The following is a 27,799-nucleotide window of genomic DNA, read 5'->3' on the forward strand; positions in this document are numbered from 1 at the left end:
TCTTTAATGTATTTAAATGTTGTTATTTTTGTTATAAGAAAAAAGTTATTTAACCTGTTATCCTGTATTATGACCACTTTTTTAAAACTAAATATCAATATCGTGATATATACAAATTAAAATACTTCATAAGACCAATAAAAAAAAGTAATAAAAAAAAATTGTGAATTGTTGGCCTTCTGGAAAGTATGTTAATTTACTGTACATGTACTCAATACTTGGTAGGGGTTCCTTTTGCTTTAATTACTGCCTCAGTTCAGTGTGGCATGGAGGTGCTCAGTTTGTGGCACTGCTGAGTGGAAGGGCTTTCTTTGACAGTGGGCTTCAGCTCATCTGCATTACAGCATCTTCAAAAAGCTGGTCAGCAGAAGGAAGCATGAAGTGCTCCAAGATTTCTTGGTAAATGGGTGCAGTGATTTTTAAAAAACACTGTGGTAACTTAACACTTGACTTCAAGCAACTTGGGCTATGAGCTTCTGCACCCTTCCTCCAGACTCTAGGACCTTGGTTTCCAAATTAAATACAAAACTTGCTATCATCTGAAAAGAGGACTTTGGACCACTGGGCAACAGTCAAGTTCTTCTTCTCCTTAGCCCAGGTAAGACGCCTCTGACATCTGGTTTAGGAATGGCTTAACAAGAGGAATATGACAACTGTAGCCAAATTCCTTGACACGTCGGTATGCCTTGATCCCAGCCTCAGTCCATTCCTTGTGAAGTTCACTCAAATTCTTGAATCTATTTTGCTTGACAATCCTCATAAGGCTGTGGTTCTCTCGGTTGGTTGTGCATTTTTTTTCTTCCACACTTTTTCCTTCCACTCAACTTTCTGTTAACATGCTTGGATACAGCACTCTGAACAGCCAGCTTCTTTGGCAATGAATGTTTGTGGCTTCCCCTCCTTGTGAAGGGTGTCAATTATTGTCTTATGGACAACTGACAGAACAGCAGTCTTCCCCATGATTGTGTAGTGAACCAAACTGAGAGACCATTTTGAAGGCTCAGGAAACCTTTGCAGGTGTTTTGAGTTGATTAGCTGATTGGCATGTCACTATATTCTAATTTGTTGAGAGTGAATTGGTGGGTTTTTGTTAAATGTGAGACAAAATCTTCACAATTAAATGAACCAAAGACTTAAACTACTTCAGTCTGTGTGCATTTAATTTATTCGATACTGAATTACTGAAATAAATTAACTTTTCCACGACATTCTAATTTATTGAGATGCGCCTGTATGTATGTATGTATATATATATATATATATATATATATATATATATATATATATATATATATGAACCACATTTTGTTGCTTTGCAGCCTGAAATTAAGGCTGTATTTTCCAGCTGTATTTACTCAGTTCAGCATATAACATCCAAGTGAAAGATGTAACACAAACAGAATCTTTTCTATTTCCACTCTATATATAAAGATAAGGATTAATATATATTTATTTCAATTATTATTTTTATACTTATTTCTATTTATATATAAACATTAGGATATATATATATATATATATATATATATATATATATATATATATATATATATATAGATATATATATATATATATATATATATATATATATAATACAAATAACAATTTTAGAGCTTGGCATGACTAGAAAAAAAATATTCTTTATAAAAATGCATGCCCATGGAATTTTACAATTTTATTCAGTTTACATTTTAGAGGAACTTAATTAAAATATTATATTTAATTAATTATAATTAATTAGATCCACGCATAACAATATTCAGGACAACAGCCATTTTTTGTTGTTAGTAAACCATAACAGTGGATAATAAATACCGTATCAATAAAACTGTGGTATAACAATAACTGCTGAATGTTGGCAGAAATTGTTACCATGGTAGTATTTCACCTATACAAACTTTCAATTATGACGTAGCTGTTGTGGGAGGAGCGTTGTGGGACCTTGCGATACAATTATTAATATAGTTTTTTTGCGCTACAGTGAAGAATGCTGAGTCAACACTTTCCCTACCAAGAGTCAACCATTCTCCAGCTTTGGGTCAGTCCCATCCGCAGTGAAAGTGTTCGTCCACCTCCACGAGCGCAGGTGCTCAGCTGATGAAAATACAGAAACACGATCTGTGTGAGGTGACGCATGTTAAAACCACACCCTGAACACAAAGAACAGCGCTTCTACACGCCCAACAGAGACTCAAGCACCTGACGCTTCAGCTGCACGAGTCCCGATGGCGGAGGAGGCAGACTTTATACGCTCTGTGTTGCCCGTTCACGGCGCTTTTCACTCGGTGGATTCATCTTTAGCTCTACCGCAGGCGGACAAGCTCGCTCTCGCGGACGCACACCGGCTGAAACGACTACAGCAACAAGTGCAGCTCACTCTCTCTCGGAAAAGAAAGAAACCAAAACCGACAGGTATGTGGGATGAAACTGCATGAAATAAAATATTAATTTTTTTTTTTTTAAAAACATTGTAAAAAAAAAAAATACAGATAGAATACAGGTGTAGGCTATTAGGCAAAATGCTTATATTTCTTGAAAAATTACAGGATCTCAGTCAAATGTTTATGGTCAGCTTTCATTGGTCCTTTGTTCTTAACTCTGTCCTTTGGTTATTTTATTTTACATTTTATTTGTGTGTAAAATAACATGCAAAAACATATTTATTAATTCCTTCATTTTTTAAATATATATTCTTTACAAAAATAATTTGGTTCTACCATAGTATCAGTGTGATATCAAAGTGACTTTGATGTATAACACGGTACTGAATAATTATTATACATAATTTATTTTCATGTAGCATAATATTTACATAGTACTTCTAGGAACTTCAAACAATATCTTAAGTCGAAATACCTATACATATATATATATATATATATATATATATATATATAGATATAGATATAGATAGATAGATTAAAAAATTATATAATATAATAACTATGTAATATAACAATGTTACAAATAAACACATTCGGTAACTTTTTGTGAGTTGAGAAAAGTGAACCCTTCCTTAGTTTGTCAGAACTCATTCAGACCTATTTTGTAGGATCTGCAAGTGATCATGAAGAGTATGCTTTCCATTGTGTTGTATTGTATGCAGTCCAACTGTGTGTGTTTTGGGCGTTGCAGAGTCATCTCTCTCAGACAGTCTATCCAGCTGTCATATTTCAAGTAGTACATCTTTAGGAAGTCTACACCTGAAGGTAAAAACAATTTTCCAGTGGGATAAATTTGTTCTTAATGCAAAATTTTTAATTCTGTCATCATTTGGTGCCATACAATGGAACTGAATGGTAACTAGAGCTTTCTGGTTTCAAAAAAAATGACAAAAGCACCTTACAATTTGTATAAAAGTATTTCGTATGATTTGTGCCCTATATTGTATGTCTTCTGAAGCTGTTTGATGGGTTTCTGTCAGAAATGGACTATATATTAGTTTATATCCATGCTTTTTTGGGTAAACTAATCCTTTAATATTTCTAACTTGATTCACTTGAGATAATGGTATACGTCATACTTTGCAGCGGACGTTCACTGTCATTCATGAAGCCACAAGGTTGTCACGGATGGTTGATCGATCTCAGTGGTCAAGTACCGAGCCACCTCGATTTCACAGAGGCTATGGAAGCTTTCGTTACAACACTAAACAGCTGGCTTTATGCTGGGGGTCTACTTCTCTCACTCTCCCCTCTGTCCCTACAGTCAACCGTTTCCATATGAACAAACAAACTTTACATTATGCCCACTCCGAGGTTTTGCGAAGCCCGAAGTTCACAGGCCTGTCGGCTGTCACTCAGCTCCCCATTAAGCCTGTGTATGAGAACAATGACATAGATGATACAGATGACGTGTTTTTACCCAACCCCCTAAACAATGCAGAGAGAAACAGGATGGAGTTACAGAAGCACACCCTTCAGAAGACCCTCTGCAGCCCGAGAGAGGGGGGTTTTGGTGTTCAGGAACAATCAGAGAACGTGTCCTGGCAGATCCGAATACGGAAGCCAAGCCTGGAGTTTGTTGCAGGAAGACGACCCTCCCAACCTGGCTCACTGATCAGCATGCAGGAGCAGTCTGGAAGTTTAGGGAGGATAGAGAAGCTGGAGGTCACACAACATGCAAGGACAGCATCAGCAAAGTATGCCAGTAGTTTATATATTTTAGCTGCTTAATCACACTTAATCACCCATATGGTTTGACAGGGTTATTGAACCATTATTATGTTATTTTATTATCACAGAGAGATTAATTTAGTTTGTTGTTTGCAATTTGCACTTCATAATATAAATATGTTTTATATATATATATATATATATATATATATATATATATATATATATATATATATATATATATTGACTGTTTTAGTCATACTTTACCTAGTAGTCATAATAAAGTATAAATACACACACACAAGCACATGTGTGTTTATAAAAATAAAAAAATAAATAAATTGTAAATAAAGATAAAATTTATAATTATATAGATTGCATATATTAAATTATTAAATTATATTAAATTAAATTAATTATATATTATAAATAGAAATTATATACATTTTATAGCATTTATACAAGTATTAGTTTGCTAGTAATTATACTTTGCAACAATGACATTAGCTATAGATTGCCCTAAAATTTACAAAAATCTTTTCACAATTTGGTTCAATTATTATTATTATTATTAGTAGTAGTAGACTTAAATTATATAATACTGAATATAAATTAAACCTACATTAAATTAGTGTTGAAATAGTATATTATACTTTACAAAGATTGGCCTGCACTCTAAAATTGTTTACATTTAAGTTGCATTTCGGCTATCTGACTTCATCAGTTTAAAAATTCTTGTTTCTCAATGATTATATAGAAAACGACAAGCATCAGGTGACCATAATCAGTCCACAGACTCCAGTTTAACATCTGAAACAAATTAATGGGAGCAATAACAGGCAAAAAATTTTGTTCTTTAAAATTGTACCCATAATAAAAATGGATATGGAAAAACATTAGACATTAGCTTATACATTGGTCAAAGACATACAAAAGTTTGGGCACAACTTGGTCTGAACTATTTTAGATGGAATGAACTCTGCTATATTTCTGCTGTTTGTCTGTTTGTTGAAGGAAGGGCAGACAAACTGAACTAGGTCCAGGGATGACACTAAAAGAGGCTGTAAATCTCCTTGAACCAGATAATATGGAAACACAAATCACCGCGGCCAACTTTATACAGAACCAGTGCTTTAACAGTCCTGATGCCAAAAAAAAGGTAAGTAATACTTTACTCTCAAATGACTAGAATGAAATGCTGATATGCTAGTATGATCCACCCCAAAATTATGACATATCTCGCACAGTCCTCAAAGTCTAGCCTCTATGGTTGCATTGATAACAAACACCTTGGGCAAAATGAAACAATGAGTCATAGTACTACATGGTGAGCTGGCACTTTAATTAAGTGGAAAACGGCTGTGGAAGAAAGTAAGGAATGTATTTAGTGTTGTATTTACAGTGCAGTCGAACAGTAAATTATTAGGATGACAACATTTCATTTACTTTTTAAGTTACGTTTCTGCTGTTCATTTTCCGTAGTACTTGACCTTCACAAATTTGACTTTAAAACATTACAACAGACATTCAAAGGAAAATTCATATAAAAAAAGGAGTGGTGTAATGTAGGGGTTTAAGATACAAGCTAGACAATTCATGATCTATCACCACTGAATCCTTGAGCAAAGGCACTTAAACACAGGAAGCTCCAAGGGGATTTCCTGCATTCACTTTGAACCCAAGAATAGCCGAAATTAAAACGGTATCTGAATAAATACAGCCCAAATCCACCCTTATCATTTCTGAAAGCTAACCTGCAATTTATTCTGAATGATCGTGGTTGTGACATTATTACTGTTAGCACATGCACACATGGCCGCCCATGTTTACATATCAACAATGATTCAGTGCTCAGCAACTGTCCTGCGCCTGTCCTGCTGAAAGACGGTGTGAACTGGTATCCAGAGGTTAACCAATTATAAAAGGTCAATTACATATACCACCATTCAAAAGTTTTGGGTCAGTTAGTTAATCCTGAAAAAAACAAGGTTTCTACAAAAAAACAGCACAAGTGTTTTCAACATTGATAATAATAAGAAATGTTTCTTGACCAAATCAGCATATTAGAATGATTTCTGAAGGATCATGTGACACTGAAGACTGAAAATACAGTTTTGTATCACAGGAATAAATTACATTTTAAAATATGTTTACATGTTGGTACAAGAACCTCGACTACACTAACAGAAATGGACTTTACGGGGAGAAAAAAAAAGAAAAGATACAAAATTCTAGAATATGACACGTTTCAACGTTGAAGTTCCTTATTTTAGCATGTTCCATCTGCTCAGGTACTTTATCTTCAAGGCATCCCCAAATTGCTGAAGCTCATGCAGAATGAGAGCGAGGAGCTCCAACAGGCTGCTGTCAGCGCACTCCGAAATATTGTTTTCGAAAACAATGAGAACAAAATGGAAGTCAAAGAGTGTGAGGGGCTCCCAGTGATCCTAACACTGCTCAAGAAAAACCGAGACATCGAGACCCGACAGCAGCTCACTGGTAAGGCATCCATTTAGTGTATTTAAGCTTTGCTGCATTTACATTTCATTACTCAGTCAAACTTGACTTCACTTTAGCTGATCCAGCTAAAACTCAAACCATGTCTCCACCTAAAAAACCTTCCAGATCTTGAACGTGTGATCTCTAGCCTGTCGCTAACCTTCCAGATGTTATTCTCTCTCCAGGGCTGCTGTGGAATCTGTCTTCTCATGACCTCCTGAAAGAGCAGCTTGCTAGAGAAGCGGCCAAACCTCTCACAGATAGTGTGCTGGTGCCCTGCTCAGGCATTTTGGAAGGGGAAGACCCCAAGTTGGAGATCCTTGCTGACCCTGACATTTTCTACAATGCTACTGGTTGCTTGAGGTATTATGAACGGAAAGAGAAAATACAACAGGTTTTAAATGCAGATTTATTTTGATAATCCAAGCCATCCTTAGAGCTACAAATGCCGAAGTTATACATATACATTATTCTAATATGTGACCATGGACTACAAAACCAAATTTTATGTGTCAATTTTTTAAAATTGAGATTAATACATCATCTGAAAGTTGAATAAATAAGCTTTACATTGATGTGTGGTTTGTTAGGTTATAACAATATTTGAAACAACTATTTGAAAATCTGGAATCTGAGGGTGCAACAAAAAATTGAAATAATGAGAAAATCACCTTTGAAGTTGTCCAAATTAAGTTCTTAGCAATGCACATCACTAATCAAAAATGAAGTTTTAATATATTTGCAGTAGGAAATTTACAAAATATTTTAATGGAACATGATCTTTAATTAATGTCCTAATGATTTTGGCATAAAAGAAAAATCAATCATTTTGACCCAAACAATGTTTTTTTGGCTATTGCTACAAATAAACCCCGGCGACTTAAGACTGGTTTTGTGGTCCAGGGTTACACTACAGTTCAAACATTTGGGGACAGGTAGGTTTTATTTATTTATTTATTTATTTATTTTTTTTTATGAATACTTGTATTCACCAAGGCAGCTTTAAACACATATATACAATTACATATAATATTACAAAAGATTTTTAAAAGATTACCAAATCAGCATATCAGAATGATTTGTGAAGGATCATATGACACTGAAGACTGGAGTAATGGCTGCTGAAAAATCAGCTATGTCATCATAACTGTTTATATTACATTTTAAAATATACTAAAACAAAACATGGTTATTTTAATTTAGAATAATATTTACAGTTTTTTCTGGTTTATTTATTTATTTTTATTAAAACCATTGGTGGGCATAATTGAGTAGATATTTTTATATTTATCTTGCATTGCATAAATAGTGTTATTAAATAAACCTTTTTTTTTATTTTTTAGAAATTTAAGTTCAGCTGGTCCAGATGGACGTAAAGCCTTGCGGGACTGTGAGGGTCTCATTGAGTGCATCATCTATTATATCCGTGGTACCATTGCAGACTACAAACCTGATGATAAGGTAAAGAGCTACTCACATTAAATCCCCATCTTTATCAACAGCAACAGTAAGTCTTTCATTTAAGTCTAATAATTAAAGGAGTCATATCACAAGGAATCAAATGTTCCTTGATCTTTGAAGAAAAAGAGCTTGATGTTCCTGTACAATGAAAACTTTTAGATAGCTTTCATAACACAGAATGTCCTTCCCAGTGAGGAAATAGAAAGTTTATTCAAACTAAGCTCTTAAAATGACTCATTCTAAATGCTCAGAACTTTGTGACACAGATAAAATATGTAAGGGTGTGACTGTCTACATTTACGTCAGTGATACCTATTGGGTGATAAGAATCTGTGCTGCTCAGCCTCCTTGGGGTAGTTAAGAGAAAGCTGTTATATTATCTAATATTATCCGGAGTGATTATTCCGACTGGTGAACAATTCATAATAATTGAATTATTAATTCTTATTTTCCAGGCCACAGAAAACTGTGTGTGCATCCTGCACAATCTTTCTTATCGGTTTGATTGTGAGTTACCTCGTGTGGATTCCCCGGTGGTACAACAGCCCATACAAAATCACAATGCAGAAACTAGCAACCCTGGCTGTTTCATCCTCAATAGTCCCAAAAACACTGAGGAGGTTAGTGTTACACCGTAAATTGAGTTTGCACCCTCAGGCCATCCAAGAGGTAGATGAGTTTGCCTCTTCATCAGAACAGATTTAGAGATGCATTGCATCACCAATGGATTTGGAGAAATGCAGCATTATATCAGTTGTTCCCGAATGAATCCTCTGCAGTGAATGGGTGCCGTCAGAATGAGAACCCAAACAGCTGATATTACAATAATCCACAAGTTATTTAAATGACTCCAGTCCATCAACAAGCATCTTGTAAAGTGAAAGGTTGCATATTTGTAATAATGAAATCCATCATTATAGCATTTTAACTTTAAACCATTGCTTCGAGTCTATAATCCATAATAACACTTCCTCTAGTGAAAGAGTCCATCTCTTGTTGTTCTCTCACATCCAAATACACTAATTTATTTGGGCAGTTATTTGTAAATGTGCTTGATCTGCGCATATTTCTCTCCTTATTCAGACAAGATTACTTTTTTTTACTGGAGAAAGCAATATTACACATAGAGGACTTTTCGCTTTATTAATGGATTGGGATTGTGTTGAATTGGTTGTGGATTATTGTGATGTTTTTATCAGCTGTTTGGACTCTCATCCTGACGGCACCCATTCACTGTAGAGGACCCAGTGGTGGGCAAGTGATGTAATGCTACATTTCTCCATATATGTTCCAGTGTTGAATCAAACTCATCAATATCTTGGATGACTTGAGAGTGGATGAATTATAAGCATTTTGTTTATTTTTTGGTGATATAATATTCTAGCTGATTCCTGTTGAGTTTTCAGACTGACCAAAAAGCCATCTCTAATGCAAATGTAGTGGTGTGGAACACAAATTGACCTCATATGTTGTGTCTCACCTCAGGAAGCAGATGCAGACTATCCCTTACTCGAAGAGAACGGAAGCCCTCACGATGTGGAGTGGCTCTGGAGCGCCATTACTGTCCGCATGTATCTCTCTCTCATTGCTGTCAGCACAAACCAACACACAAAGGAGGCATCCATTGGAGCACTGCAAAACCTCACAGCTTTCTCTGGAGAGGTATATATATATATAAAAGCAGCATTGGCTTCAAATGACATTCATGCTTAGATGAATCAAAATGACATGAATTAATGTCTTTTATCTCCATTAGATGTCTCAAGCAATCGCACACTTCATTGTGCAAAAAGAGGGAGGCCTATCTCAGGTGAAGAAGATGCTACAAGAAGGAGAGAAGGAGGGGATTAGAATATCTGTGTCACTGCTTAAAAACATTTCTCATTACCGAGAACTGCACAAAGATATTGGTAAGCTGCCAGTATACACAATAACAGCATGGTTGTGTCAAGGCAGAAAAAGGGAGTAAACAAATGTGTTTTACATCTCTACAGTTAAACAGGTTTTACCGGAGCTGGTTGCCATCCTGCCAAACTCTGACCGAAGTGTAGAGCAGCCTATAGAGGTCACCGTGACAATATGTCGCATTCTCATCAATCTGAGCCATGCATCTGTACCCAACACATGTGCCATCATAAACCAAGGAGCGTTACCCAAGATCATCAGCATTAGCACTAAAGACAACGGGTATGGTTTCATTTTCAGGAACTTCCAGTAATGGGGCGTCTAATAAAACTCACAATAAAAGTGATTTATGTGGCTTATTTAATTCATACATTTAATTATCATTTCAATCTAGGTTTGGCCCCACACGGGCGGGCCAGGCGGCTTGTATTTTACTTCATACCCTATGGAGGCATTCAGAGCTGCATAGCAATTTTAAAAAGGTGAGATGTTTTGCAATATGTTTGTATCCTTCAGTCATGAAGTAATAAAGTGTTATTACTTACTATTTTGGGGGACAGATAAATAAACAAGCAGTACATTATCACCAAGAGTCAAAGATGCAGGTCAGTTTAGGGCAGCTACTCAAGATATTAAGAGTGTTAACAAAGAAGTAATTAATGCAGTTAACTGTGGGAAGGCATGAAGAAACTAATAGAACAAAACTTTGTAGTTAGTGTTCATATATGTTGATTTGTGGCACTAATGCAGTGAAGCAAATTTGTGACCTTACACATCATTTCCTGATCTCATTATTCTGCCTCACCTTCTCCTGATCATTTGTGCCTCATTCGCTCTCTCTCCCATAAAAGTGGCAAAAAGGCCAACAATTAGATAGTACGTGTAATGTGAGAAATGGTCAGAAAGACGCAAAGATTGAATAATATTAGAAAACATTTGAACACAATAACAACAAAAGTGCTCCTATATATTTTTGAAAATGTATTGATTTATTTTTAATCAAGTTCTAGCCAATAAAATATTTTATAGATAGGCATGATTAAAAAAAAAAATTATATCAGTAATAAAGATACCTATAATTAACAAAAATATGGTGTTTTATTATATAATTAATTTGCATAACTTTCCCAGGTCTGGAAATAACTCTTTTAACTCATATATCTCAATTTTCAATGGGAAACCTGATTTTTCAAAGGTGTGAGGGAGTGTGTTAAAATTGGAAATATTTAGATTTTTATTGTTTTTGTTTATTTTTAAAGCACGTTTTGTCTTAAATAATTTTAAATCCTCATGTAGCTTCCTTGGAATTTTGCAGACTCCAGGGTTAGAACTACTGATCTAAAGTACTCAAAAACTAATTCACATGTTTTAGAATTTGCTTTCATTGCATGCATATTAACTCTTGTCATTGTTTTTTTTTTGGTAAATCTATGGCAGGCCGGTTACAGGAAAACCGACTTCATTAACAACAGGACAGTAAAGGCTGTGAATTCAGTTCGTGATTAATGGGATCCAGAAAAACACCACGATGATCAAGGCTTTTCACCTGCTTTTTTAGGATATATTAAAAAATGGTGCTAATGACATGGCTTTGGTCTGTGCTTGTGTGTATGTATATATATATATATATATATATATATATATATATATATATATATATATATATATATATATATATATATATATATGCCATTTTGTCTTAATTTAATGCTTTAATAATTGACTTTGTGTTTTAATTAAATTATAATAGTTATGTCTGTCAAAGTATTTATTTTTCACTGAACTTTTTAATATTGTTACTTCCTCGTGTCTATTTAAATAGCAATATTAAAGCATTTTCATCAAAAAATATATCTTTTTGTGTATTTTTTTATTTATTTTGCAGTGAGTAAAGCCACTTCCTAGCATTGTGTAGCAAAACAGTGTCGATTTTTTTCAAATAAACTACAGTATTTTCTCCCGTCGCTGCATGTTTATTTATGTTTGTTTAGTTACCATGGTTCTGTTTGAGTACAGTCTGCTCTCAACGCTCTACAAACACGGTTTGAATTTAAAGCATATAGCATTAATAAAAACCTCAAAGGAAATTGACATTATACTTTAATCGTGATGTTTCTGTAATTTGAGAATCACGCTAAAGGTCCACGAAATGATTTGAAATCTTTTGAATAATAACAAATAATCATAATTCTCGGTGGGAGGGATTAAGCGAAAGATCGAAGTCCCTTTACGTTAGCGACAGAATCAAAACGCTCGGATGAAACAGACACATACATTCCTCGACAATATATTACGAATGTTTTATGCTTTGTTACTTTTTACAGTAGCTCGCTTTGTCCAGAAAGCATGTTTTAATGTTATTTTACGTCACATCCGTAAACAAAGAAGCTCATGAGAGCTGGACTGTGCCATTGTGTTACAAGGGGGTAATTGATAATCCTGTACAAAGCATATTGTCGACATTTTTTGTAGTTTTATAATAAAACAACAGTTTCGTTTCTATTTTATATTTAGACATCTCTTTGCGTCAGTTATGTGTTAACTTCTCTTATTAGCTTTACTTCGTAAATCCAAGGCAAAATATCGACACCCCTATAACGGGGGAATAATAAATTCTCCCTGTTTCACAAAACACTAGCCAAGTGTTGTTTTAAAGAGCCCTTTAAAGTCCTAAGGAAGGAAGTAGCATTCTGCAAAACGAGGATAAACTCGGTTGTCCACTGTTGTTTGCCAAGTCCTCACTTTCGAGGACTTGACTCAGGTAACTGTTACATAGTTTTAATCGTCTAGAGTTTATAAATATATATAAGTTATATATAAAGGTTATAAATATATATATTGGAGAGCATGACATTGGTTATGTTTGCATAATATACTCACTAAATGAATTGCATGACTAAACAATTTATTATAAGACACTGGAAAATTAAATAGAACACGTACGTCTTTGTCGTGTTCGCTTTATTAAATGTGCTGGCGCGCGCTCACTGTCTTATTTATTAATATTTATGTTACATCCGAATCATAAAGTGACTGTTTACTAATTTAACGTTGCTAATCTTTAAACGGGTTGGGGGTTGCATGATCTAGAAAGTCCAGTTCGGCTGCTCATTTGCTTTGACAGTTTGCTCGTGTTTTGTCCTTGTTTGTGTGCTGAAGATAAGGTCACGTGTGCAGAGCAGCTGAGCGCTGTGTGTGTGTGTGTGTGTGTGTGTCTGTTACAGCACCTCCTTTTAGGGCCCAGAGCTGCAGAAGCTGTAACCAGTGCCAGTGGTGCTGTTATCTGTCCTTCCTAATTTAAACCTGACTGAAGATGTGCATGTGCATGGGTTTCTGTTTTTACCACCACAATGCTTTTTTCCTATCCTCAACATAGACACTCTCTTCTGGGAGTAACAAGAATGGAAGGGCTTGAACATGTGGTCTTTCTTTTGTAACCAGGCTCCAAATACAGGTAGAAATACTGGTATTTGTAACTGCTAGAAACTGTTCGTGGGCAAGTTGAGGTACACAGTTCATAGTAGTGCCCTATCATGCATAGTGAAGTCAACATTATTGTTTTTAGAAATTATAACAACACTAAATAACTATAATGTTGAATAAATAAAGCCAAATGTGAGCATTTGAATGCAAAAGGAAATCTTTTTTTTCCACACAAAGTAAATAGTGACTGAGATTGTGTTCCACAGAAGTACGAAATTAATACAGGTTTGGAACGACCTGAGAGTGAAGAAATTATGAAAGAATTAAAATTTTAGGTTTAACTATTCCTTTAACTCTCAGAATGTGCAGAGAATCAATGCGATTTCAAATTCTTGTTGTTTTCAAGTAGCACTGGGAGAAAAAAGTGATATTTCTGTTGTGACAGATACTAATTACAAGATAGTTTAAATAAACAAGCAGTTTTGTCAGAGCATTAAGAATAATAGGTAGGATTAGTTGCTAACTTACTATATGAATGCATTTTTATTAATTAATGAAGGTCATTGTTAACTTTTTTTGTTACTGATGCTGACTCAACTTCCTGAAAGACAAGCAGTTAGTCTGTTACATTAGGAAACAGGTGTGTAGTGAAGCCTATAAAGGCAGAGGGGTGTAACGAGATAGGTTTGCTTTTAAAACTCACGCTGCTATCTGGTGTTATTTGTTACCCAAGAGACAGCACCTAAAGCATTTAAAATACAATGTCCCTTTGTGGGTCACATGAATATCATTGAGGCCTATTGTTACCCATTTATTTTCCCCCTTGTCTTTGCAAGTCAGTTTTCTTTGTCAACAAAGCTTTATGTCCTTGTGGAATTTTCCAGTACGGAAAGTGTGCCAGCTTTTAACTTTATCCTATTGTCATGTAAGTGTTGCCCCATTTCCACTAAAAGCATCAGCTTTAAGTTTGTCTCTAAAAACAAAACGTAATTTTAGACACAAGATTCTCCTCAATACCTTTTTTTTTTCATAATCAGCACCAGCCCCTCACAATGCCACGGAACGATGAACGTCCCACCTCCACATCTACGGTGGCCAGCGAGGACCAGAACAGTGACACCGAGTCATCGGAAAGGTGCGACAGTTTGACCTCGTCTAGCGATGTGGACTGTTCTCGCCAGAGCTTCACCAGCGATTCATCCAGCAAACACAACTCTCCTTCTTGTAGGTGTCCTACTAACATGCAAATGCAAAAAAAAAAAAAAAGTAGTTTAGCATTTAATTCAGTTAGAATATAATATCATTTTAGTATCATTTATATGCAATTGTAGTATTTATTAATAAATAAATAATGTTATTATTTGTTAACATTTTAGTTATTTTTATGTGGAATTATAAGTCATATTTGTATTGATTTAAAGATGTATTCTATGTAGTTTTTAATTTATTTTTATTTTGGTTTAGCAATTTAGTACAACTTATTTTACTAAAGTTGTCAGTAAAACAACATGTCAAGTTTTCATTTAAGTCTTTCTGTGTTATTTCAGATTTATTTCAGTGAACAAAAACAGTTTTAATAGTTAACAGTAACAACCCTTATCTAAACATATTTAGTTGTATTGAAGATTCTGTTGGTCTTTTAATCTGTATTGCTACTGTATTCTCAGGCAGCCCACCAAAAACCCTAACGCTTGATGAGGTCATGGCCTCGGCTCGGGACCTTTCTAATCTGAGCCTGGCTCATGAGATCGTAGTCAACCAGAACTTCCACCTAGAGCCTCCGGATCTACCTCAAAATAGGTACTAAACTGTTGTTAAATAATTGCCATCTCTAGATCTGGGTCCCACTTGATGTCCAGTGTCCTTGGTAACTGTTTATAACTATAGACATGGGTCAAGAACAAGTTAAGGGTGATGATCAAGAAAAGATATACAACTAAAATATACAAAAGACAATGTTTAGGCAATTTGCTTTCAATTTTGCTTTTTTACTTATATATATATATAGCACAATTGAATCCAAACCATTTATTTTTTTCAAGCCTGGAGAAGAAAGTTAAGGATATGGTGCACAAGGCCTTCTGGGACTGTCTTGAATCTGAGCTGAATGATGACCCTCCTGAGTACAATTATGCCATCAAACTTCTGGATGAGATCAGAGATGTAAGTTACACATTTAATCTGACACAATGATGAAAAGCAGTCTGATGGCAAATGACTTCTACATCTTTTTTTCTATCATCAAAGACCCTGCTGTCCTTCCTGAACCCCGGGGCCAATCGCCTGCGTACTCAGATCATGGAGGTTCTGGACATGGACCTGATCCGCCAGCAGGCTGACAACAATGCGGTTGATATCCAGGGCCTTGTGTCTTACATCATCAATACTATGGGCAAGTTCTGTGCACCGGTCCGAGACGATGAAATCAAGAAGCTCAAGGAGAACTCGGCCAACTTAGTGACACTGTTCAAGTACGTTATTAAGGTTTCTTCTTTTATAGCTTTGTAGAACTACATCAGTTTCACTTTAGCACCCATTGGCTGATGCAGTATCATGTAAATAATGCGGTTCATTCTCATTCAAATTTGTGCATGAAATCTGTGTACAGGTACCAACATTTTTTTTAAAGGGGAAGTTGTCTTGTTCATACAAATATGAATAATCCAGTCAATTATTAGTAAATGTGATGCAGTAATTGAGAGGGATGAGGGACACAGATCTTCACTAACAGCCATTTGTTGCGAACAGTCACCTGAGGCAAAGTATTTGACTTGGAAATGATCACTTGTGTGTGAACAGGGAGATCTTCCGGGTGCTGGACCTGATGAAAATGGACATGGTGAATTTTACCATCCAGAGCCTCAGGCCAGAGCTTCAGAGGCAGTCAGTAGAGTATGAGAGAGCCAAATTCCAGAGCATTCTGGAAAGAACTCCCAGTAAGTCCACAAAACAAAATTCATAAACGAAAATCATTGAAAATTATTTCACATAAATTTCTTTCACCCATTTTCATACTGTGAAACACAAATGATGCTTAGACTGTTTTTGTTCAACATTGGACACCACTGAAGTTAATTGTATTGAAAAAAAAAAAAAACACTGAGAAAGATTTTCTGAATATCTCCTCGGAAGTAATAAAGTCATACAGGTTTGGAATGACATCAGTATAGTTCAACCAAAAGTATCTGGACTCTTTTTAATTCTCCCAGGTGCTTTGGACCACACAAACGAGTGGATCAAATTTTCAATTGAGGAGGCCACTCAAATCATGCCACCATTAGACAAGAGCAGCGATTCTGGGCAGAGCGGCAAACCCTTACCGGGCCCAACGTTGGTGCTAAATACAGCCTACATCAGACTGCTCACTTGGGACGAGAGCAAGGGCCCGTTGCCTGAGGTTGGAGAACACACACATATTTAAACTCAATCTGAGCTTTGATATCAAACTCAAAATGCACCTTTAAGAGTGTTTTATGACCTGACAGTCCCAATTTTGCACTTGCAGACCCTGATGACGGATGAAGTGAGGTTGCAGGAGATGCAGCGGTCTCTTCAGCTCTATCAAGTGGTCGCGTCTGTTCTGCTGATAGTCTACAGCTCAATAGGAGGGGCTGTGTCAGGACTGCCCACTCTTGTTGAGCGACTTAAGAAGATGACAGCAGTGCTGCTGGAGGGCATGCACAGCGCGTACGTCCTATCTCTGTCCTTCTCTGCTCAGGCTAACCCATGCACATGTCACACACATACTTCTACATAAACATAATAATGAACATCTGTCGGCTTTGTTTTCTTTTTTTTTCCCCCGTTTGGCTTACAGCGATTTTAATCTCACTGAAGCTCTTGGAAACATCAGCGCTCAAATCTGCTGTGAGGTCAACAAGTCTCTGGCTGAAAGAAACTTCCCAGCTCTCCCGGCTGAACTGCAGGAAACCTTAAAGGGCCAGATCTGCGACATTACCCAGGAAAACAACCCAATACGCACTCTTGTTGGTAAGGAAAATGCAAAAGAATATTAGAGTCCAACAGCACTTGCGACACTGCAAAAAATGACTTTTTTTTATTCTTTTTTGTCTTGTTTACCAGTACAAATATCTAAACAAACATTCTTAAATCAAGACACAATTACCTGAGAAGCAAAATGGATCATATTTAATAATATATATGTTAAATTCTTGTTTTATGCAGTGGAAATACATTTCTGTGATAATCAACATTATGACACAAATGCCGTCAGTTGAACTTACCTAGTACTGAACTCGTAATATTGACTTCGTGTTTTAATGTCCCTTTTCCGTCCCACAGAAGGGAGGGTACAGCAGTACTTTAGGGTGGTTCTGGCCTCTACCAGCTCTCACAGGGCGCCCCCTCCCGTACCACCAGGCTTGGGTCTGATTCAGTCAGAGCTCATAGGGCTTGGGGTCAGTTTTGTCAACCTTGTCAACTTCAACAAAAAGGTTTACGGTCCTTTCTATGTGAGCATCCTGAAGAATCTACTTTTCATCGACATGCCAGCGCCAGCTCTGCAGAATGGGATCGTAAAGGGGCCACCCAGCAGTCCACTGCAGTCCAAATAAACCAGGATGCATCATTTACTTGATCCATTACTATCACCAGACATTTCACTCATGTGTTTCTCTCGTATGAATTATTTGAGGCTTGATTCAAGGGAGTTACTACAGTACGAAGAGGACTGAAGAACAACAGTGTGTTATGGTACTTAAAACGGGAAATTATGGATTGGGGGGCGTTGTTGCTGTTTATAATGTTTCAAAGAATCTATATTCCATGCCAAGTAATATTTTTAGCATCTCTCTAACTGTGGTTTTCACTTGACAGTGTTACTGCAATAGAAATGCAGTCATTACGAACAGTATATTGACCATGTTTAGGTGCAAGGCAGAAACTTTTCTATATTTACAGTTGTTAAAGATATAGCCAAAAATAGGCTAATATATTTACATAGATCATTTACATGACTTTTGAGAATATGTTCTATTCGTGTAGAGATATATCAGTGTTGTTGTTTCCCACGCCAATTTTCTAGATCATTAAAAAAAAAAAGTGTTCATTGGATCATACTGAAATCCATCAGCAACAAAGTAAAATTGTGCTTTGTTTGCTACACATTATTTTGAAAGTATTGTATTACAATTGTTGACTGTATTTATACGTAAATATTGTCTGTTTCGTATTCATCATAATTTGGAATGTCAGGAACGTGAAATTATATAAAGAGGGAGAAAAAGAACTCCGGGAAGATCAAAATGAACAATATTTTTACATTATTTTTTTATTTATTTTTTGGTCCTGGTAGTGCATTTTATATGCCTATAGATATGACTGGAGAATCATCTGTTGTCCTTTTTTATTTTTAAGAAATCAAGATTTTTGTTAGTTCTGTATGCTGTTAGTATATCATTGTGCTTTGTAACAGGCATGTTTGTTTTATTACTGTTGTTAATGAAAATTAAGGCAATTGTCTTAAATAATGTTTGTGCTCTAACATTGAGTTATATTAATAGTTTTATTTTAACTGTTACCAAACCGCATAGATCACGCCCCTTGTTTTGCTGGTGATTATTTTTTGCCGTTGTGACAAGCGAATGAATCACATCTTTGTGTGGAAAGCCATTGTTTCAACATGACAGACCTTCAGTTTAACCGTTTTGCAATAGCCTATGTGTTGTTTGTTTCAAGATGTAAGAACCCTTGTAACAACAAAATATGTGCAGTGTGACACTCACTAAAAAAATAAATAAATAAAAGAAAGTATGAAAACTAGTTCATTTTCGTTTCTTTTAAACCTGTTTCTGCATTCAGTATTTCAATATTAATTTGTTACATTTAAAAAAAAAAACTATTACATTTTAATTTAATTACTGTATATGGGATAAAATTAAAGTAATAGCTACATCACAAACTGGTCTATAATTAATTTCTCGTAGCGCAATTAATCTGTGCCCTTTACTTCATAAACAAGACTCTTATTTTGCAAGAACACTACTTCCGGTGTGTGGCTGTCACACTGATGTAATATCAAGCTAGTTCAAGGCTAGACGTGTGTTAAACCAAAGTCCTCTCTCTGGTTAAACTCACAAGAATCCTAGCTTTCGAGACCTGTGCCACTGTTATTTAGTTTCTTTTCATCATTTCAAAGTTTTAATCATGATGCAATTCATAGTAAGTACATATATATATATATATATATATATATATATACACCTGATCGTGAGATTGTAAACGTGCGTTTATTCGCTTGCTAAGTAACGTTAACTAGCTGATCAAATGGTTTAATTTGAACTAAACAAACATTTAATATAGAACAATGTATCTATATGTCATATAAGTTTGTTTATAGAGCATCTCGTGTTTTTGCAGCTCGGCTTCACTCTGGGGAATGTGGTTGGCATGTATCTGGCACAGAATTACGAGGTTATAAAAACCATATTTATTCACATATTAACTGATTTAATCTGTGGTTTGATAATAATTTAACTGATTTAGATTTTAAGACTGAAATAAATAACATTAGTCTTGAAATAAGATTCAACAGCTCTACTGTTTAGCGATCAATGTCTGAAATAATTTCTTTGTTTACACCGTTTTCAAGGTTCCCAATATTTCAAAGAAAATCGATGCCATTAAGAAGGACGTGGAGGCCAAGAAGAAACCCCCAGAATGAGGGACAGGAGACCAGCCCTGTGGGGAAATATGGATAGTTGTAATTAACTAAAGATGGACATTAAAGAACAAGAATATGTAATCTAATATGTGTTAAAATATGGAAATTAGCCCTCAAGGTGCACAGTATATTCCTTGTGTCAAATAGTGCTTCAAAATCTAATTGTTTTGAAAGTTGACATGTTATGCATTTTGCATTGTACTCTCTCTCTCTCTTTCATTCTAACTCAGGGTAAATTTGTTTACACCTGATTTATTTGCTGTTAGATTTGGGATATATAATGGATTATTGTTTTTCTCTTTTAGATTACATACTAATAAAATGTCTGTTTTAAGTTGGGTACCAATATTGTTGTTTATTGTTAGAAATACTTACTAAATAAATGCCACATTTAAATGTATCAACTGAAACAAAAAGCTACACATGCCATTTGTGTTAACTAAATTTAGGTAAGACTCAAGAGCTGCAATGATCAAAATAAAACTTTATACTTTCATGCTATATATATATAAATATATACAAACCCGATTCCAAAAAAGTTGGGACACTACAAATTGTGAGTAAAAAAGGGATGGAATAATTGAAAAATCTCATAAATTTACATTATAATAGAATATAGATAACATATCAAATGTTGAAAGTGAAGTGAATGTTGAAATGTCATGCCAAATATTGGCTCATTTTAGATTTCATGAGAGCTACACATTCCAAAAAAGTTGGGACAGGTAGCAATAAGAGGCTGGAAAAGTTAAATGTACATATAAGGAACAGCTGGAGGACCAATTTGCAACTTATTAGGTCAATTGGCAACATGATTGGGTATAAAAAAGAACCTCTCAGAGTGGCAGTGTCTCTCAGAAGTCAAGATGGGCAGAGGATCACCAATTCACCCAATGTTGCGGCGAAAAATAGTGGAGCACTATCAGAAAGGAGAAAAATTGTAAAGAGTTTGAAGTTATCATCATCATCTTCAGTGCATAATATCATCCAAAGATTCAGAGAATCTGGAACAATATCTGTACATAAGGGTGAAGGCTGGAAAACCATACTGGATGCCCTTGATCTTCGGGCCTTTAGACGGCACTGAATCACATACAGGAATGCTACTGTAATGGAAATCACAACATGGGCTCAGGAATACTTCCAGAAAACTTTGTCGTGAACACAATCCACCGTGCCATTCGCCGTTGCCAGCTAAAACTCTATAGGTCAAAAAAGAAGCCATATCTAAAACGCAGGCGTTTTCTCTGGGCCAAGGTTCATTTAAAATGGACTGTGGCAAAGTTGAAAACTGTTCTGTAGTCAGACGGATCAAAATTTAAAGTTCTTTTTGGAAAACTGGGACACCAGGTCAACCGCACTAAAGAGGACAAGGACAACTCAAGTTGTTATCAGCGCTCAGTTCAGAACCCTGCATCTCTGATGGTATGGGGTTGCATAAGTGCGTGAGGCATGGGCAGCTTACACATCTGGAAAGGCACCATCAATGCTGAAAGGTATATCCAAGTTCTAGAACAACATATGCTCCCATCCAGACGTCGTCTCTTTCAGGGAAGACCTTGCATTTACCAACATGACAATGCAAGACCACATACTGCATCAATTACAACATCATGGTTGCGTAGAAGAAGGATCTGGGTACTGAAATGGTCAGCCTGCAGTCCAGATCTTTCACCCATAGAAAACATTTGGCGCATTATAAAGAGGAAGATGCAACAAAGAAGACTTAAGACAGTTGAGCAACTAGAAGCCTGTATTAGACAAGAATGGGATGACAACATTCCTATTCCTAAACTTCAGCAACTTGTCTCCTCCGTCCCTAGATGTTTGCAAACCGTTATAAAAAGAGGGGATGCCACAAAATGGTAAACATGGCCTTGTCCCAACTTTTTTTGAGATGTGTTGATGCCATGAAATTTAAAATGGAATCGGGTTTGTGTATGTGTGTACATACATACATACATACATATATATATATATATAGCTCTATATATATATATATATATATAGCATATATATATATATATTATCTTAGCTGATAAATTGTTTGTCTAAAATACACCAGAGAAACATAATAAACATAATGGGACACAGACTGACACCTTATTAATGGAAAATTCCAAAAACATCCACTTAAGATTATTCATTATATATGAAAGTATACATTAGATAAAAGCTTACACTTAGGCTGATGATACACTCACTGGGCAACTTTAGGCAATGTTGCAGTCAACGGGGCAACCAGGTGAGACACGGGGCTCACAACCGATCTAAAGTATCCAGATTGAAATTTGTAATCCATAAAGCAAAATAGCTTTAAAAAAGTTGCCAGGCAACATTGCTCAAAAAGTTGATGCAATTTTTTAATTGATGTGTGAATGGTGCTGGTTAAAAGACGGACCTCTTTGCCTGTGTGCACAGACTGAGCGTTTATGTATTTACTGGGAAAGTCGTTCCGGTAATTTTACTGCAATTTATTGGTTGTGTCCTGTTAAAAGTGTGCAGTTGTAAGTAAGTTTTGACCGGCAGGTGGCACACGGAAATAAACAACTTTATCCGTACGTTATTCCAAATTTTACAGTTGCATCTGTGTGTACATTTATCAAGGTTATTCTGGTTAAAATTATGTATGTAAAATAATACATATTAACAGTTACTATATCTTTTTTGTATATGGTCTAGTATTTACTAAAGTGCCTTTTATTACGTCATCACTGGGCACGCAAAAACAAATTAAATGTCTTAAACATGCTTTAGATTTGTTAAACGTAACGTTAGTACTTATTCAAAAAAGCAATTATTCAGAATATTAAATCAATACGAGATGTATCAGGTTTGTAAAAGTGAATCGGGGAAAGTTTCTCCGGAAGCTGAAAGAGAGTGTTTCCGGTACGCGTGGCCGCCGCTCCGGTGTCAGCTGTCGAGCGAAACAAGCCAAGATGATCTCCCTCACCGACTCCCAGAGTAAGATCAACATAACCTGTCCGTCTCACTGACAGCGTCTAGAGTCAGTGCTATCACAAAACCTGCGGTCTTTATTATTTCGCCTCTCTTCTGTGTGTTTATGCGTTTATATAACGTTAACCCCCACTTTAATTTTGACAGTGAACTGCACCAGACGTAATGCATAAAGACAGAACAGTCCTATAAACACAGTTTCATGCTTCCGATCATCATAATCAATAAATCACATATTCGCATGCTATTAAATGCATTTGTGTGTGTGTGTGTGTGTATGTATATATATATATATATGTTTAATTTTATGGCTTTCCATCTCTCAACAGAAATTGGAATAGGGCTAATGGGATTTGGTGTATTTTTCCTGTTTTTTGGGATGATCCTGTTTTTTGATAAAGCTCTCCTTGCCATAGGAAATGTGAGTGTTCTCATGTTGTCATATATATATATATATATATATATATATATATATATATATATATATATATATAAACACAGATGTATACACATTCAAATGTATACATTTTAATATTCAAATATATTCCTATCTAAAAATGTCTTAAGTATTTAATTTATGTATCAAAGTTTAATAATGTAATATATTTACTAGTTTCTGATTAGTTTCTTTTGTTGTAAATAGAATCTACACATTGATTTACTACGGATTTCTACTTACATTTTCATCATATTCTTCATTATGCTGCTTCTACAGTTTCCTGCTATCAAGTGTCTTCTCGTAATAGCTCAAGCTCAATTTTTATATAAATTTATAGCACAAGTGCACTGAGACACATAAGCACAGATGCCTCCACCCAATGCCAGATTTCCTCTCTCACCTCTCTCTTGGTCTTCATTTGTCTCAGATCTTTTTTGTTGTCGGGCTGGCATTTGTGATTGGGCTGGAGAGGACCTTCAGGTTCTTCTTTCAGAAGCACAAAATGAAAGCCACAATCTTCTTTCTAGGAGGTGTCTTCATAGTGCTGATTGGGTGGCCCATCATCGGAGTGATTCTAGAGTTTTATGGCTTCTTTCTGTTATTCAGGTATTGTTGGAAAATTATGCAGCTATACATAGCTCTAAGTAGAGATGTTAGATTCAACTGGTTTTTAATAGATACAGATTGGCTAAAGGCAGATATAGATATTATATACGCATATACAGTACAGATAAATTATACAATTTAACAGTAAATGAGAAATTTAAATGAACTATTTGACACAATGTTAAGTAAAACGATTATATTATTTAAATATAAAATGTGCATTAATCTCAAAATGATTCCAGTAATTCCTAATAATATATCTTGTTTCTCTTCATGTGTAGGGGATTCTTTCCAGCGGTCGTAGGCTTTATCAGGAGGATTCCTGTGCTGGGATACTTGCTGAATCTTCCCTTTATTAGTGGGGTAAGTTTTACTCAGCAGGGTGATGAAGAAGAGGAGATCGTGAGCTGGTCTTTTTATTTCCATATAAGGATCCCCTAAGATTGCAGTGAAGTCAACCCGTGTCCTAACCAGGCATTATGCAATAAATGACAAATAACAAACATGGAAAAAAAGAAGAGTGTAAATGAGCTGTCAAACCATTAAACAAGTACGTTCTGATTGAATGTGATTGTGTTAACATTTGCACTGTGATCAGTGTGAACAGACACAATACTTATCAATATCAGCTTATAACATCATATCTGTTTAGGACATGGTCTTAAAATAAATTCAAAAGCTTTTGCTTCTTTAGGAGCTATGAGACTAACATGCTTTTCCACTAAATGGAATACAAATCAAAAGAGGCATCTTTGAAAACATGTCATACGTTTGTTCAGATATATTCGGAAATTTAATGTTAATATTAAGAGCTTTGTGAAATAGCAGTATTTTTCCTTAGTTTTTACAAATATCATCCTAGTACAAGCTAATTCTATTTATTGTAGAATAAAACTGAATATCTGAAATGTACAGAGGTTCTAAGCGGCCATGCATTATTATTTTTTTCCTTCTTATAATGATAATGAGAAAATTAAGTCGCTATAACGAGAAAACAACTTTCGTTGTCGAGATAACAAGAAAATTAAGTCATTATAACGAGAAAACAACTTTCGTTATGTCGAGATAATGAGAAAATTAAGTTGTCATAACGAGAAAACAACTTTCGTTATGTCGAGATGAGAAAATTAAGTCGCTATAACGAGAAAACAACTTTCGTTGTCGAGATAACAAGAAAACAACTTTCGTTATGTCGAGATAATGAGAAAATTAAGTCGCCATAACGAGAAAACAACTTTCGTCATGTCGAGATGAGAAAATTAAGTCGCTATAACGAGAAAACAACTTTCGTTGTCGAGATAACAAGAAAATTAAGTCATTATAACGAGAAAACAACTTTCGTTATGTCGAGATAATGAGAAAATTAAGTCGTCATAACGAGAAAACAACTTTCGTTATGTCGAGATGAGAAAATTAAGTCGCTATAACGAGAAAACAACTTTCGTTGTCGAGATAACAAGAAAATTAAGTCATTATAACGAGAAAACAACTTTCGTTATGTCGAGATAATGAGAAAATTAAGTCGTCATAACGAGAAAACAACTTTCGTTATGTCGAGATATGAAAATTAAGTCGCTATAACGAGAAAACAACTTTCGTTGTCGAGATAACAAGAAAATTAAGTCATTATAACGAGAAAACAACTTTCGTTATGTCGAGATAATGAGAAAATTAAGTCATCATAACGAGAAAACAACTTTCGTCATGTCGAGATGAGAAAATTAAGTCGCTATAACGAGAAAACAACTTTCGTTGTCGAGATAACAAGAAAATTAAGTCATTATAACGAGAAAACAACTTTCGTTATGTCGAGATAATGAGAAAATTAAGTCGTCATAACGAGAAAACAACTTTTGTTATGTCGAGATAATGAGAAAATTAAGTCGTCATAACGAGAAAACAACTTTCGTCATGTCGAGATAAGAAAATTAAGTCGCTATAACGAGAAAACAACTTTCGTTGTCGAGATAACGAAAAAATTAAGTCATTATAGTGAGAAAACAAGAAGGAAAAAAATTATAATGCATGGCCGATTAGAACTTACGTAGAAATGACATACACTTCTGTTTGAAAGTTTGTGGTCAGTATTTAAAAAATAAACACATAAATAAATAAGCAAGGATGCTTTAAATGAATCAAAAGTGACATTAAAGACATTTATAATATTATAATATCCTGAAAATATTCAAATATGTCACTAATGTTTTTTTACTAATAATGTATTAAGCAGCACAACTGTTTTAAGCATTGATAATAATATTAATAATAATACGTAGAGGAATAGTCTCTTGAGCACTAACTCAGCATATTAGAATGATTTCTGAAGGATCACTTCAGTGACACTGAAGACTGAAGAGTAATGATGCTGAAATTTCAGCTTTGCCTTCACAGGAATAAATTATATTTTATAATGTATTTAAAAAAGAAAACGGGTATTTTAAATAGTCTTTCACTGTATTGTTGTTTTACTGTATTTGTGAGCATAGGAGACTCCTTTCAAAATCTTTTGAATGGTAGTGCATCAAGAACATAACCTGAACTGACGGTAGCACTCAGCTAGTGGCTAACACAAACATTTAGATGAACACTTGGATTGCCACCTGTTTTCACCTTTCAAACGGTCTCTTGCAAGTGTCTTTCAACATGTGTTTGTTGTTCTTTTAAAGCCTTCCTAAGGCTGAGTGGACAGTCAGCTATCTTGGTCAGTCACTGCTAATTCTGTGCGCATGTGAGCATGAATCATGCCGTCCTTTGTGCACTAATTATTTTAAGTGATAAATGTATCATCAATCAGATTAGATCTAATTGTAATTTCATATCTATAAAAATCTAGAAAATTCCTTGAAAGTGTCCTAATCCTTTTTTTTTCCGTTTCTTTAGTATGTGGACAAAGTGAGTGAAAGCAACAACATGGTTTAAAAGACTCCGCTTATTTATGATGTTTTTTCTAAAGCATTACTATAAAACAGCCATGAGAAGTATAGAGGTCGTATTACTGAAGCTTTATATTCAGACATGTTTCCATTGCAAGGAGGTCTGAGTGATATTTACATCAGTGAGAAGCAAACTGTGCAGCGTGGAAGAGAAGCCACTCCTTCGTCAGCCGTTTGCCAAAGCAAAGCCATCTATAGAGCTGCGTCACAACATCCAGCATCGCTGAAGAACTGTGGCCTGCTTTATATATACGCAAACTTCATGAAGTTGAAGAAGAGGATCCTCTCATCAGGAACGTTTGTTTGAATGTGTAAAAGCGACTTCTGAAAGTCTATTCTGTTACAACATTACCTTTTTACATGGTTGTGTCTATATTTGTATTTTAAAGCGGGAGGAGAGCTTGATGACTCTTAATTTCTGGATTTTTTTTTTTTATGACACCTGCTGAAGTGTGATATTAACACTTTCTGGTAAAATTAAACTGTTTTTAATCAGACTGGCATATAGAGATGTTGTTCTTGTTATTAGTATTATTATAATTATTTATTATTATTATTATTATTATTATTATTATTAAATATTTTGTTCTTTTTCTGTCTTCAAAAATGTATCTCAATTTCTTAATCACTGTCAGATTGCACTGGAATTTCAAAATGGTTCTGCTGCCACAAACATTTAAAAATATATTTAAAAACCTGATATGAGGTCAGTGTCATTATTATTATTAGTAGTAGTATTATTGCTTCATTAGGTACTGAGGGTATAGAGTAAAAATGA

General features: G+C 35.1%; 4 protein-coding genes across 9 annotated transcripts in view; all 4 read left to right on the forward strand.

Moving 5' to 3' along the window:
- LOC132098936 (short transmembrane mitochondrial protein 1-like) overlaps window positions 1–20,368 on the forward strand; it is a 55,043-nt gene extending 34,675 nt beyond the window's left edge. Inside the window, exons 2-4 of the mRNA XM_059505246.1 lie at window positions 19,452–19,583; window positions 19,782–19,835; window positions 20,014–20,368. Coding sequence (XP_059361229.1) covers window positions 19,569–19,583; window positions 19,782–19,835; window positions 20,014–20,085 — 141 coding nt within the window. The 5' untranslated portion in view covers window positions 19,452–19,568 and the 3' untranslated portion in view covers window positions 20,086–20,368. The remainder of the gene's footprint in view (window positions 1–19,451; window positions 19,584–19,781; window positions 19,836–20,013) is intronic.
- On the forward strand, window positions 1,995–11,611 carry LOC132098922 (plakophilin-2-like). The gene is given in 14 exon segments (XM_059505209.1): window positions 1,995–2,197; window positions 2,199–2,412; window positions 3,136–3,209; window positions 3,531–4,141; window positions 5,130–5,274; window positions 6,407–6,614; window positions 6,800–6,977; window positions 7,958–8,075; window positions 8,531–8,695; window positions 9,561–9,737; window positions 9,832–9,985; window positions 10,070–10,262; window positions 10,375–10,462; window positions 11,418–11,611. Coding segments are annotated over 14 exon segments (2,457 nt in total). The 5' UTR covers window positions 1,995–2,134; the 3' UTR covers window positions 11,487–11,611.
- Window positions 12,623–19,172, forward strand: LOC132098934 (T-complex protein 11-like protein 2). 3 transcript variants are annotated; one of them, XM_059505243.1, is made up of 11 exons: window positions 12,641–12,741; window positions 13,357–13,434; window positions 14,447–14,631; window positions 15,075–15,203; window positions 15,446–15,566; window positions 15,651–15,874; window positions 16,203–16,339; window positions 16,613–16,800; window positions 16,909–17,090; window positions 17,221–17,393; window positions 17,706–19,172. In XM_059505243.1, exons 3-11 carry the CDS (start codon window positions 14,456–14,458, stop codon window positions 17,975–17,977), a joined length of 1,602 nt encoding a protein of 533 aa, XP_059361226.1. In that variant the 5' UTR covers window positions 12,641–12,741; window positions 13,357–13,434; window positions 14,447–14,455; the 3' UTR covers window positions 17,978–19,172. The 3 variants fall into 3 exon arrangements, with proteins under 3 accessions (XP_059361224.1, XP_059361223.1, XP_059361226.1); XM_059505241.1 differs by lacking the exon at window positions 13,357–13,434 and having other exon boundaries at window positions 12,623–12,741; XM_059505240.1 differs by lacking the exon at window positions 13,357–13,434 and having other exon boundaries at window positions 12,623–12,741; window positions 14,447–14,627; window positions 15,071–15,203.
- Window positions 20,369–22,919: 2,551 nt separating the features above from the next.
- Window positions 22,920–27,530, forward strand: LOC132098923 (vesicle transport protein GOT1B-like). 4 transcript variants are annotated; one of them, XR_009422994.1, is made up of 6 exons: window positions 22,920–23,049; window positions 23,373–23,464; window positions 23,910–24,088; window positions 24,370–24,451; window positions 26,755–26,816; window positions 26,969–27,530. XR_009422994.1 is itself a non-coding variant. In XM_059505211.1 (6 exons), the coding sequence occupies exons 1-5, from the start codon at window positions 23,025–23,027 to the stop codon at window positions 26,761–26,763; spliced, it is 387 nt and encodes a 128-aa protein (XP_059361194.1). In that variant the 5' UTR covers window positions 22,920–23,024; the 3' UTR covers window positions 26,764–26,789; window positions 26,969–27,530. The 4 variants fall into 4 exon arrangements, 3 of the variants coding, with proteins under 3 accessions (XP_059361194.1, XP_059361193.1, XP_059361195.1); XM_059505211.1 differs by having other exon boundaries at window positions 26,755–26,789; XM_059505210.1 differs by lacking the exon at window positions 26,755–26,816.
- Window positions 27,531–27,799: the final 269 nt, after the last annotated feature.

The sequence above is a fragment of the Carassius carassius genome, chromosome 22, assembly GCF_963082965.1.
Source record: "Carassius carassius chromosome 22, fCarCar2.1, whole genome shotgun sequence".
In the NCBI taxonomy this organism is placed as follows: Eukaryota; Metazoa; Chordata; class Actinopteri; order Cypriniformes; family Cyprinidae; genus Carassius; species Carassius carassius.

What these genes read in the sequence shown, in the direction of transcription:
- LOC132098934 (XM_059505241.1), top strand. Translation starts at nt 14,456, where the DNA reads ATGCCACGGAACGATGAACGTCCCACCTCCACATCTACGGTGGCCAGC. An exon ending in GCAAGGGCCCGTTGCCTGAG is followed by an intron (nt 16,801 to 16,908) that starts GTTGGAGAACAC and finishes TTGCACTTGCAG; the next exon opens with ACCCTGATGACGGATGAAGT. An exon ending in CTGGAGGGCATGCACAGCGC is followed by an intron (nt 17,091 to 17,220) that starts GTACGTCCTATC and finishes TTTGGCTTACAG; the next exon opens with CGATTTTAATCTCACTGAAG.
- LOC132098923 (XM_059505210.1), top strand. Translation starts at nt 23,025, where the DNA reads ATGATCTCCCTCACCGACTCCCAGA. An exon ending in CTCCCTCACCGACTCCCAGA is followed by an intron (nt 23,050 to 23,372) that starts GTAAGATCAACA and finishes ATCTCTCAACAG; the next exon opens with AAATTGGAATAGGGCTAATG. An exon ending in CTCTCCTTGCCATAGGAAAT is followed by an intron (nt 23,465 to 23,909) that starts GTGAGTGTTCTC and finishes CATTTGTCTCAG; the next exon opens with ATCTTTTTTGTTGTCGGGCT.